The following is a 13450-nucleotide window of genomic DNA, read 5'->3' on the forward strand; positions in this document are numbered from 1 at the left end:
ACTTAGAAAGATAAAACACATTGTTTTGGACTTTCAAATTCTGAATTACTGAAGGACTTCAAAAGGGGACAAGGCAAAAAAGGATTAAAAAAAAAGAAGTGTTTGAAACACAGAATAGAGAGGCAGTAGAAATTCAGCTGAGTGAAAAACAGTATCAGGTAACACTTGCTGAGTGCCCAGTACATTGTTTTAGGTGCTTTATGTATTAATTCACTGAATCCTCACAATCACCGCCTCATTTTACAAATGAGTTAAACAGGAGCTCAGAAAATGTAACCATTGAGGAATGGACATATATACACTACCAAACGTAAAATAGATAGCTAGTGGGAAGCAGCCACATAGCACAGGGAGATCAGCTCGGTGCTTTGTGACCACCTAGAGGGTGGGATAGGGAGAGTGGGAGGGAGACGCAAGAGGGAAAAGATATGCGGACATATGTATAACTGATTCACTTTGTTATAAAGCAGAAAGTAACACACCATTGTAAAGCAGTTATACTCCAGTAAAGATGTAAAAAAAAATAAAAAAGAAAAAGAAAAGAAAATGTAACCATTGAATGGTGGAGTTGCCATTCAAGGCCAGACTGTCTCCAAAGCCCTTCTCTTGACCATCACACTATATGGAATCTACTGAATGGACAATATACTGAAGCTAAGGTAGTTCCTGGCCTAAATGAAACCGTTCAGAGAAAATTTGTGGGGAAAGAGACTGAGGATAGAAGAGATATGTGTGTGTGTGTGTGTGTGTGTGTGTGTGTGTGTTGGGGGGATAATGGTGGTTATGGGGTAATAAAGAGTACAGAAAACAGGAACAGTTAAAAGAATATTATTAATGCCACAAAACAAAGCATTCCAAGTAGGCAATCAGCTTTATCAAAACTCTTAGGAGATCAAGGACAAGAGTAGTAATCTTTCTGTGAATGTTTAATCCTAAATCCACATTTATAGTATTTTGCCCAGTATTTGGTAATGCTAAAAACAGACTTCATTTCCTATTAATTCTGAAGTATAAGGTGTTTATATACTACACAGATTGGAAGATTTGTCTTTGTCAAAAATACCCAGAAACTTCATTACTTAGGAATTCTGACTTATTTATGCAAAAAATTTTAAAACAATCACTATATGAACCCACTGAAATCCATCACGAAGGGAAATCTCTTTCAGGACATAATAAATTATTCATTTATCCAGTAATTTAAAATAATTTAGAATTCTGGCATTAAATTGATCAAGACTTAATAATTAGAAAGTCCTATGAACATAGAATGAAAAAAAATCAAGTCTTCATCTGTAGTTAAATATATAAACGATGAGCAAGCTGTCCTAATTTAAAGGAAAAATATCAACATATATCCACTAAATTTTCATTCACTTGATACAAAGACTATATCATATAACACAGTTTGAAACGTAGCACCTTGTAGGGCTAAAACTTTCAAATATTTTGTTCCATATAAATTTCCTGGACCAAATGATATTTTGCTCCTTCAAATCTGGTTCTGGTTGCAATATAGTGTCACATATACATTTTACCCCCTCTAAAAATTCTTTCCATAGGGCTTCCCTGGTGGCGCAGTGGTTGGGAGTCCACCTGCCGATGCAGGGGACACGGGTTCATGCCCCGGTCCGGGAGGATCCCACATGCCGCGGAGCGGCTGGGCCCGAGAGCCATGGCCGCTGAGCCTGCGCGTCCGGAGCCTGTGCTCCGCAACGGGAGAGGCCACAGTAGTGAGAGGTCCGCGTACCGCAAAAAAAAAAAAAAAAAAATCTTTCCACAGCCATAAAATTAGATGTTATTATACATTATAATTAACATTGAAAGGAGTTTAATATACATTTATAAAAATCTTAAGTCTTACTGCCCAGCAGTATTTAAATGATTGTTCTGGCTTTTCTTCAGTACAAACTTGTGAAGACTGATTTAAGGAATCTTCATAAAGTGTTATGAAAATTCATTTATCATCCCTTTTAACAAAGTTCTGAAATTACATAGGCCTTATGACTTCACTACTCATTTAAAGTATATATTCATAACTATGACTATTATTTCCTTTTTAATATTCCTTCAGAGCTTGACAAATCTGTTCTAATTGCTGAACTGGGGCATGTCCTTAACTTCAGATAACCTCAGTTTTCCCATCCCCTTTCTCTTTTCCTTCTGAGATGATTTAGCAATCCTTTGGAAAACCCAAGATTTTTATAAAAAATAAATGTTTAGCCGTCTGCTTTACATCATTCTCACCTTCCTTACCACTTATTATTCTGTTCTAACATTCTTTATCTTGTATACCAGCTATCTAACTGAACTGAGATAGGTCTCTAACAATGTTCAAGTCTTACTTAAATGATTTATTTTATATATCAAATTTCACAAATAATAGTTGGTTTTAGAATAATTCCTTATTTTTACTTAGGTTGTGTGAAATGCAATTGGGAGAAAATATTCTGGAACACAAACCTATAGATTAAATTAGGGACATAGATAAATGCTGCAGACATCAGTAGTTTATTGTTTGTTTAGTCCAAACACATTCAAAATGGAAACTCAAAGAATACTTTCCACCTGAAACAATTAAACTAGATACTACTAGCATATAATGCTTAACACATTACAGCAATAAAGATGGTAATCCATTGTCTTCTATACCTACTAAAGCCAAGATGGTAAAGCCAATTTGGTTGCAATAGTGTCATAAGGATAGAATAGAATATTACCATCCAAAAAGAAAAAAAACAAAAAACAAACAAAACAAAAAACAGCAAATAACAGTAATGATAGATGAATACTTTTACTCTGGTTCACTGAAAGGGGACAAAATGTTAAAAGTCCACAGTACTGCAGGTGAACAATCACCATGTAAACTTCTCCATGTGATGTTTTAATGTTTTACTCATGGTATATAAAGACTGAAGCTGAATGGCTCTTTGCTTTAATTTTCTATTACACTTAACATTTGTCATTACTTTTGGTGCCAGAAGTTTTCATGGGTGGCAGGGCAATATCTTGGATTGGAAATTATATATATATATATAATATATATATAAAAATAAAATAAAATGGGAAGGAGAAAGAAATGAAAGAGGGAAAATATGCTATAAAAAACAAAACACTGACAAGAAACCACTCACTTAAAAGCAGTTTGAATACAGGCTTCAAAACTCAAAAGTAATTTTCTGGTAATAACTTCAAGTACTATACATCAGAAAGTGTAAAAGTATTTCAAACAGGAAAAAAATCCTTAACCCCCCAAAAATGGAAACTGAGAAATCTGTGTCCCCAAAATATACGCAATAGTGCAAGACTTTTCCTCGAACATGGAAGACCTCATTCAAGGGGGAAAAAAAGGGACAGATTTAATTTTACTTATACCGCCCAGTACATGAAAAACAAAATATGTGCATCATTTGCTAGTTTACTAAACAGCAAACACAGTTCCATAATTCAGAACCAGTTTGCTATCATGTCAAGTGCATTTTTTGTTTGTTTTTACTAAGATAGAATGGAGAAGTCTTCCATGCTAACAAGCAGCTTTAAGTGGTCACACTTATTTACCCCACTCCTAGCCTGAAACATCCAGAAACTAGTAGGTACTACAGGCTCCAAGCATAAAATTGGATATCCTTTTGTCATACTTGTGGTTTACTGGAACTTGCTATAAAGACAGACAATAATCCAGCAGCTACAAACTCTGCTCACAGAATTGTTTAGAAATTCATGTAAAAATAAAAGATGTCGTCCCAGACTTAAATTCAGAGCCACTCGGGTGCTGACATCAGTTCAAGAATTGTGCAAAATGAATGACAGTTCCCTGCCCCCCAAATAGAAATGCAAACACTTAAGAGCTGCTGTTCTTTTCTCTGAAAATTGCAGTATCCTCACTCCAGGTTTACTTGCCATTTATGGAATCTGACTGCTTTTAAAATGTCACTAAAAATGTGCATCAAGTTGATTGACTTTTCCAGCACCTCTCAAGTGATATGCTTCAACGTTCACATTCAGGCTAACAGAAAAGTCAACAAGAGACTTACTCAAATAACTGACTTCCTCCTTCCCCCTCCCTCCCAAACACACAAGACTCCCTCCCACAGAGAACACAAAGTTGTTAACTGAAGAACAAGGTAAGTAATATGCTAGTCAATTTTACTGATTTTAAAGATACTGCAATTTTTATACACTTCAATGATTTTTCAACATTTTGTAGCTGTTTGGCTTTGCAGCACAGCAATTCATACACTATACTGTACAAAATTACCAGCAAGACTGGAATGATGTATTAATAGAAGGCACCATCATGCTTATTACATTACCAGAGAACAAAATACAGTAAAGACAATTTTCACTGTACACAGCTTAAAGAAAGGAAACGGGGGAGGAGGAGTGTGTTGAGCAGCCAGCCATCCCTGTACTGAAGAGGGGCAGGTAGAAAAATCTTAGATATGGAGCTACTAAATCTGGTCTAATATTCAAGACCATAGCATTTGAAGTTCGGATTTTTGTTATTTAGTTCATAACTAAATGATTTCCTTCAGGAATATACTTGTAGTCTTGTTAAGGTTTATGTATACACACGCTGGTCACAGCAAGCAGGTAAAAATGCCCTCATCATTTCACAACTATGCGCTACTGGAAAAAAAGATGAAAGATTTTTTTCCCCTGTTGCCTCCTTTGCAGATGTCAATGTTAATGAGTTCAGAGTACCCATTAGTGCATAACAAGTTTCTGTTGGTTTGTATTTTTGGGGGGAGCCAAGGAAAAAGGCAAGATTCTCCAATTGCACAAATTGCACTATTTGTGTTTCCAACATTAATAGGCAGAAACAGTAACACTTAAAGAAAATGTGCAGCAGAGGATTTTTTTTTGACTCAAAGGACCTGAATTCAGTTGGGCATGTCCTTTTAAGTTCATTTTGTTGCAGATAGTTTAAGATATGGTCATTTCTCAGTCCTTAATTCTCCAAGTCTAGATTTATAAATTAACAATGCGAATCCTGTTGTAAAACTGGGGAAATAATGTCCACCTCAATTTAACTGATAACCAAAAGATGCTTTTCACATCAAAGAAATGATCAAAAAGGCTGTGTCACATTCCAAAGCCAAAAAAAATTAACAAGAATGCAAACACGATGAATAATGTACCACTGCCAAAACTTTGCCAACAGTGGAGCCTCAGCGACGCTGTCCTGTGAAGCGGCCTTCCATCTGCCCGGTTCCTCTCCCAGAGCCAAGTTTCTGTGCCATGCCACCTCTTGGAGGGGGTCCTCTTCCATCCCGGTCCCGCATCATTCCACCGCCCACTATTCCACGGGGACCACCAGGACCTCGATCATTGCGCCTAATATCCCTGCGATCATCACCACCACCTCGAGTTTCTCGCTCTCTGGCAGCTCTTGTCTTTTTCTCTTCCACGTTTAAACGTACTTCCCCTCGAAACATAATTGGCTTTACAAGGGAAGAAAAAATTTTACACGGGCAGGTTAGACAATAATAGTAATGTAGTATCATAAGTAAGTAAGAAAATCCAGGGAGACAAAAAAACTTTTCATGAAATTCTCAATATGCAACCTATTCCAACCTTCATTACCAGAGCAAATAATGAAATAAAGTTAAAACAATCCATACTTCAGACTTTAAAACTACTAACAAATCTTTATTCTTTGCATAAATACCATTTCACAGTAAACTATTTTTAACTTTACCATTTAAAAAAAGACTTTCTAAGTAATACTAAATACAACAGGAATAATAAAGTATTGAATTATGCCCTTTAAAGTCACTTACTTTTGCAATTAAGATTCTCTGAACTGGTTCAGAGTCATGAAAAACCACAAAACCAAAATTTGGAAGCTTTCCCCCAACACCCTTGGTATTGATGCGAAGTTCCACAACGTTTCCAAAACCTGTGAAAATATACATTACACCAAGGGTTAAATAGTTTAACAGAATATTTTGTGACTTTAATTGTTCAGGATGAAATACCTTAATCTCCTTGATCCATTTCAAAACAAAAGTTGCAAGCTGCTATACCCAGTGACAATTAAGGTACATTCACTCTTACAGGTCATTTACTTAAGATGCCAATAAAAACTAGCTTGTTTTGTCACCCTTCTGCATCTTTATTACTCCTTTCTAAAGGGAAGTTACCTACACAGTTTCAGAGAGACAATGTTATTTTCTATTTCTGACTTGAATTTGCCAAATGAATCCCATTTCCAAATCTAAGACTGATTCATCCAGCTCTTTCTTCTAACCTCTACAGAACCAGGCCAGTCAACACTCAGTACAGTCACTGAGAAACATCTGGTACAACCTTCTACACCCTTCTGATCAAGGTGATTAGTACCTAGAGATATACATAGTACAGAGAGGTAAATGTTTTTTTAAAAAAATCCTCAATACACTATGAAAAGAGTTCTCTTCTCCTCCTGCTTAATTTTACAATAAAGCAAAATAAACTACTTACTCATGAAGAACTCTTTCAGTTCATTTTCATCAATATCGTGTGGCAAGTTACCAACAAAGAGTTGATGACTATCTGGATAGCGAATTATTCTACGGTTATCAGCTTCATTCTGTTCAATATCTCCTCTGCCTGAGAAAAGGAATAGAGCAGATATTAAAGTTTACAATGTCATACAAAAAATAGCTCAAAGCAATGAATGTTAAAAAAAAAACTTGATATTCCTGATTTAGTTTATTTAATAAGCTCCTTCAACAGAGGCGGAAATGCCTATTATTAGTAGGTTAGTTAGAAAAAAACATGACACTGACTAGATTGCTGAAGTCCCTTCTTCTAGGTCTACTGGTCTGATTATATGAAAGCCAAATACTAGCAGTACCAGTATTCCTCCTTAACCAAACTCCTGCCATCACCGAGAAACCAAATAGATTTCAGATAGTGAGGTATACTTGTACTAAATAATTTAGTATTTTGAAATTCACAAATTAATCTTTGGTTGTATAAAATTATAGCCAAATCCATAAATTTAATAGCAATAACAACTCATTTATATAGCCTTTTATACACATAAGAGTGCTCTTATATGTATATATATAAAATCTTATTTGATCCTCCCAATGACACAAGGAACACAATGAGGCATATAAAGAAAGGCATCACACAGGAAAAATGTGTGTAGTAACTGAATGGTGTAAGAGAAGCTCCTGATTTAAGGGTCTCACCCGAGATCATAAACTCAATCACTGACAAAGCTAGGATAAACCCCAGCTCCCATGACTTATAGCACATCACTTATTTTATTTTGTGGGAAAAAATTACATTTTCTAAATTTGATGTACACATCTCCCACCTCCTCCCAAAAGCAATCTAAACATACTTATAGAATTCAAACAGAGGTTCTACATATATTAACTAACAATGGAAACAAGTCAAAAATCATGACAACTTACTTAATACCTAAGACAATCAAAATAAGAAGAATCAGGGTGTGCTTATTGTTTATCTGTGAAGAGATAAGAGTGCTAAGTAAGAGAGTAGGTTATTGGCAGCTCGGTTTTGAATTCTTAGAACCAGTGACAATAACCAAATAAAATGTGTCTCTAAATTCTTTTACACCTTCAAAATACATGTCTCTATGGCATGTCAACTAATCTTCCCCTCAAAGTTGTTTTGCCCAGGCTATATTTAGCAGGTTACTTAAGCCTTTAAGCAGTTTGGTACTAAAAAAGGATTTGCATATAAAACACATTATAATTTTAAAAAAATTTTTTTAAGTTCGGTCTTCAACTTTTCAAGTGCTGAAGGCCACAGAAGGGGCTGACTCACCTGGTCTTGGTCCTCTAGGAGGGAAACCGGGTCGTTCTCTAGGTCGCTGTTCACGCACACGAGGTGGCTGAGACTGAACTTCTGGTTTAGCTTCCACTCTCGGCTAAAATACAAGGGAAAAAACACATTATAAAGAAACACATTCCACAGGAGAAAAACAACTAAAGAAACAACCAAGGCATAATGGTCATTTTAAGTTCAGAATATTTTTAACATAGTGTCCTATATATGTGAAACATAAATTTTTATAAAGATATTCTGTACCAATCTAGGACTGTAGGGTAAATTTTATTTTCTCACTCAAGGCTATAACTCACAATAAGCTGCTTTTTATTTACAACCATATTTTTTCAATAAAGTTACATCCACATTGAGATAGCATAAAAGGTATCGCTACAAAATTCAAAAATGCAAGATGAGCCACTCCATGTAAATACATATACAAAATAAAAAGCCATCTTTATCTTAGGAAGACAAGAATATATGACACATCCTTTCTAATTCTCTAGTATGCTGCCCTTCAAATTTAATAGTGCTCAGCAATATCTTCTAAACCCCATCCCGTAATTTTATTTAAAAAAATCCATATTTTGATAGTTCAAAATATACAATTTAGTGTACTCTACCATCTAAAAATACTATCTTTAAGTTAAAATGCACATAAAAAAAAACAAGATAGAACGTGTTGATAGCATCTCAAATAGTCAAAGAAGTCCTTTAGCTCCCTATTGTTCTTCCTAATGGGGGAGGTGTGCATTTATTTAAGGACTGACCCCAACAATATTTCTTAATTAATTCTTGGGCGTGGCAGGGGAAGTAATAGTTCATTTTAAGGTACCCTCCAAAAGTTTCTGCTAACTGCTAAATTGAACACATATATTTAAAGTAACTATGCTAAAAACAAAATGACATCTGCATCTACTATTACCTTTTCCTTAATACATTGGCATTTTCAGTATTCCCAACCTCTTCAGGCTGTGTCTATTGCCTAAATATTTATGGTCCGAGGAAAAGACAAAATACACGCACCTGCAAAGGATGCTGAAAACCCTCAGCAGGAATATGAAGAATGTATCCTCATATCAGAAAGCTAGTAATTTCAGTCCTATCTTTATGGCTGATCATCTCTGAGTACCTCAGCCCAGGCAGTGGCTCAAACTCTTTCATAATTTATATAGCCGGGATATTATAATTTGCAAGGACACATTTTGATACAAGGAGATATGTTTCTTTCAAAAACAACCATTTGTTATAATTTCACCCACTGTAACCAAAAGGTATATTATCTCCTACCCTAGCAGTTTTTAACAGATTTGCCTGTCTCTCCCAATTGTTTTTCTTCCATATAGATTTCCCATTTCCCTCAAAATGAAGTTGCTTTCCATGTTCTAGAATTTTGCTAGTTAAAAAAAATTTTCTTAATGTTTAATTTTCCCAGGTTTTTAGTATGTATTTATTCCTACAATGACCATATCTTAATTTATTTCGACACCAGATAAAGAACCAAGCACAGTGCCATTAGACATAGATGTTCCGTAACTATTGGTTCATTTAAAATTAAATTACATTTTTAGTTCTCTAACAAAACATGTAGGAGAATGTTCTATGCCTGACCAGGGGCCCTAAGTTACAGCCCTGAGACCACTTCTATCTGTATTTAGAATTTAAGACTACATAATAATTTGACCGAAAATGTGATGCCTGAAAAAGGTAGTTATTTAGAAATTTCAGCTAAGCAGGGCAGGGCCTAAAAGCAAAACTTACTTCAGTATGAAAATAAAACAGAATTAAAGGAGATTCTCTAACAAAGTCTGACGAAGCTAGTATGTTTAATAAATTAATAAAAATAGCAAAGGTACACCTTTTAATTTAAATGTCTCAGAAAAACCTCGACTCATTCAAACCAAGAAAAGGAATTCTGGCTGACCGATTCAGATTCTTTTCAAAACAGATTACTGAAACAAAAATAACTGCAAGTAACGAAACAAAAAAGTTCTTCATTATCCTTTAAGGATTTAAAATTTAAAACCACAAATTTAAGTGCCAACATCTTACAAATAATCCACACATTAATTTAGCAACCTGACTTTTAGATATTAGATGATGCCAATATAGGAAAAATGAGACCAAAAAAAATTATCACAATTTCTTTCAGTAACTGATTACTGTATGTCAACTAAGCCAGCTGGACGCTTACAATTCTTCAGGCTCAATTTCATGAAAACTATTGGCTCCAAGGAGGTAAAAATAACTAAGATACCACATACTACTTTAGGGCCTTACAATTAACTCCATGCAACCAAAAAGTGTGCTCACATGACAAATTCCACAAATGAAAATCAAATAGAATATGAAATAAACATGAAACCATCAAATCAACTCAACAGCAGGTAAAACCACAACTAATATGTACTTCAACTGCACATAAGCTATTTAAATGAACTAATCGACTTCTAAGAAATTTACCAAGAAATTAACTTACCTACTTCTATATTAATGCCTACCAATACCCTGGAATTAGATTTAATTCTCCTTTTATTAATAATCTATGCTAAAAGTGTTAAGGAAATGGATACTACACCAAAGTGACAAAATAAAATCGAAGGGTTTATTAAATCAAGTGGAAAAAATCATGAATCCATTCTAACATAGCTTAAGGAGATCAGAAAGTTCTTTTAAGGTTTAAATTATAAATGTTTAAAATTTTGTTTTAATAAGGGGGTAGGCTGGGAATCAGTCTCTTACAATTTTTTTTTAAAACTTAAAAATTTTCTTCCCCCTGGATAAGAGGTTAGAATCTAATATAATGTAATTTAGACATGGCTTAGACATAGCACTCTTCTTTGATGTAAATAGAGATACATTCCCCTCCAAGGGCTAAAGAAACCTATAGGCTTCCATGAGTGTCCAACTGCATAAATTCGAAGCCCTAGTTTTTTATTTACATAGCTATCTGACCTTGGGTGAAGTTCTCTAGCCCTTAATTTACTTATCTGTAAAACAGGAATAATAACAGTAACCATACTCACAGGGTCGTTGTGAGGATTAGATAAGAATAAATATTACGTGCTAGTGCTTTGCACAATGTCGTTGTGAGGATTAGATAAGAATAAATATTACGTGCTAGTGCTTTGCACAATGTCTGGTGCCACACTAAAGGTGTAAGAGGTATAAGCTACTCTAACTTTTAACTAGCAGTGAGTTTAAAATAAATGTAGCCAACTCTCTGAAATTAAGTAACAACCCAAAGGATTCCTAATGCAAATCTGATAAGAAACCAAGCATTTCAAAAAGAAAAAATCCGTTAAGTCACTTATTGAGTCTTCAGATGGGTAGAAAAGCAGTCAATACGTGGCAAATTAATCTTCTGCGTTAAGACAGAATTCTAGTTTGTGATCTGAGGTAATTACTCAATATTTCCTGAATATCTAGCTGAAAAAAAAAGGTATCACGAGGTTATGTATCCTATTACGTAGCTGATTATGCATACAACACCAGAAAGGCTGTCTATTACTAGCTACTTTTGAAATCTCAAAGTTTCACTGTTTAGAGCATATAAAGAGGTATATAAACACAATTTTATGTGCACTAACCATTCTAAATGTAAATTTTCTAGTGGAACGAAGTTTGATTCAAAATGTAGGGGAAAGTATTGGACACCCTGTAACTATGCCTATTAACTTTAGAATTTAGTTAATTCTACACTACACCTAATAAACTTATTAGGTAGCCAGTGTCTTATTTTCAATGTTTTTGAAAGCTCTGAAATGGGTAAGATGACAAACAGACAAAAAGCAGAATACTAGAATGATTAGTTAAGGTGAACACTACAGTCATAAGTTGGTACAGGCTTCAATTAAACAGTATGAACCACTTACAGACTGAAAGCTTAGGCAGTGTATTTTTTTTAGAGTTTTTTCTATTTTTAAAAAACAATGATTCTTTATAATGCCATACTACTTTGTGCCTTTCCAAATTTCTTCCCTAAAATATTTTTGCTAAATAAAATTCTAAATTTTTAAAAAGGATATTTTTTTGGTTATTTTAAGAAGGCTGTTAAATGACAATATATATTGGTAAAACTAACTTAATCTGTATTTGACACACCCAAACCCCAAATACCACCTATGTAGATGATGAATGGAGATTTGGCAATTAAAGTGGGTGCACTGACATTTAATACAATTTTTTTGTATATTTAATCCATAATTTCTGATTGACTCATTTTAAAAAGTATAAAAAAGATAAGCAATTGGCAATGTAACAAGGATACAATCCAATGTGTTCACAGATTGGTTACCTGTGAGACTGGTGCTTTAACATGGGGTGGAATTCCAGAGGAAGAAACAGTACCACTAGGAGGCAGGTTTTTACTGGTCACTGAAGCCCAGGAGAAAGCCTGCAGGAAATGCAACAAACCTAGACTACTAATCATGGAAAACCACCAACATTCCTATAGGGAAACTTCCAAATATATATTTTCTTTTCATTTCTAAACTACTGTTCTATATTGGAGGACTCCTAAAAGAAAGGCACACACACACATGCCAGTCTATGTGCCAGCTTTCAAAATCTCATTATGCAAGATTATTTGACTGTTTTGTCTGAACTACTAAATAAATCCACAAGCAAGTTCCTATATGCTCTAAAGAGATGAGCAAGTGGCAAACAAAACCACTAACAACTACACATGCTAGAAAAATAAGAACCTAATAGAACCAATTTCTTTCCCCCGTTGGGGGAAGATAAGGTGTTGTGATGGTGTCAAGGGGAGAGGGGAAGGATAGGAAAGAAGAAAGTACTAGCTGGAAAGTTTAACAGACATTCACAAATTGAACAAGGAATCTCCTTCTCTCACTACGCAAATATACTTTAACCTTCTACTTTACAGAAAGATAAAACGTGTTTTAGGTAGGTTTAAATGATACACTATGGGTGTCACTCATGTTTCCAAGATAGTTTAATTGGTGTAGTAAGGAAATTGTTCCCATTTAAACCAGAAATAACTTGTATCACTTCTCTTAGCAATAGGCCAACTTGTTTTAAGTTGGCAAATTGCATGACTCCTGTTGCATCCGTGCATAGAGGACTTAATACAGAATGGAAGAGCAACTCTCAGTTTTAGTACATTGGACTAGAAGATACTAAACACTGCACACAGACAAGGATTAATCTTAAATTTTACCCTGAGGGTGCTTTTTAGGGGGTGAAAATACAATAAAATTTCCTCAGAATTACCAAAAAAATCCCCACAGCTTCTTTCATATACATAAAAACAGCATAGCTTACTATTAAACAATTTAATTAACAGAACAAAGGTCATGCTTCATTAATGGCACCAAATAAGACAGTGTGACGTCACAGGTGTGAAGAGCTCCTCTGCTCTAACCTTTGGTGGTTCCTGTGGCAGAGACACAGGCTCAGCGGGAGGAGGAGAAGCGGACTTCTCCTCTAAGTCCTCCAAGTTCTTCTCCTCCGCTTGCGGTTTCTGCTCTTCAGTCTTTGTTTCAGATTCTGGCTCAGGTTCAGGTTCATGAGACGATTCTTCCAATGGCTCCTCTATGCCATTACTACAATAAAATATTTTGTTCACTTTTCAGTATGAGTGAAATGATCAATTCAAATAAAATTCTGCATTTCTCTAATTTAATGGGCATAACTA

The 13450-nt window shown here is 34.9% G+C and overlaps 1 protein-coding gene across 5 annotated transcripts in view; it reads right to left on the reverse strand.

Moving 5' to 3' along the window:
- Window positions 1-2495: 2495 nt before the first annotated feature.
- Window positions 2496-13450, reverse strand: part of G3BP2 (G3BP stress granule assembly factor 2) — a 76852-nt gene continuing 65897 nt past the window's right edge. For 4 of the 5 annotated variants that reach the window (XM_060299486.1, XM_070045583.1, XM_030877889.2 and 1 more), the window contains 6 exons: window positions 13178-13358; window positions 12089-12187; window positions 7789-7891; window positions 6466-6594; window positions 5784-5902; window positions 2496-5444 (listed from right to left, as the gene is read on the reverse strand). In XM_060299486.1, the coding sequence (XP_060155469.1) occupies window positions 5172-5444; window positions 5784-5902; window positions 6466-6594; window positions 7789-7891; window positions 12089-12187; window positions 13178-13358 (904 nt within the window). In that variant the 3' untranslated portion in view covers window positions 2496-5171. The remainder of the gene's footprint in view (window positions 5445-5783; window positions 5903-6465; window positions 6595-7788; window positions 7892-12088; window positions 12188-13177; window positions 13359-13450) is intronic. The other variant, XM_030877888.2, reaches the window with a different exon arrangement.

This window comes from Globicephala melas, chromosome 5, assembly GCF_963455315.2.
Source record: "Globicephala melas chromosome 5, mGloMel1.2, whole genome shotgun sequence".
Taxonomy (NCBI): domain Eukaryota; kingdom Metazoa; phylum Chordata; class Mammalia; order Artiodactyla; family Delphinidae; genus Globicephala; species Globicephala melas.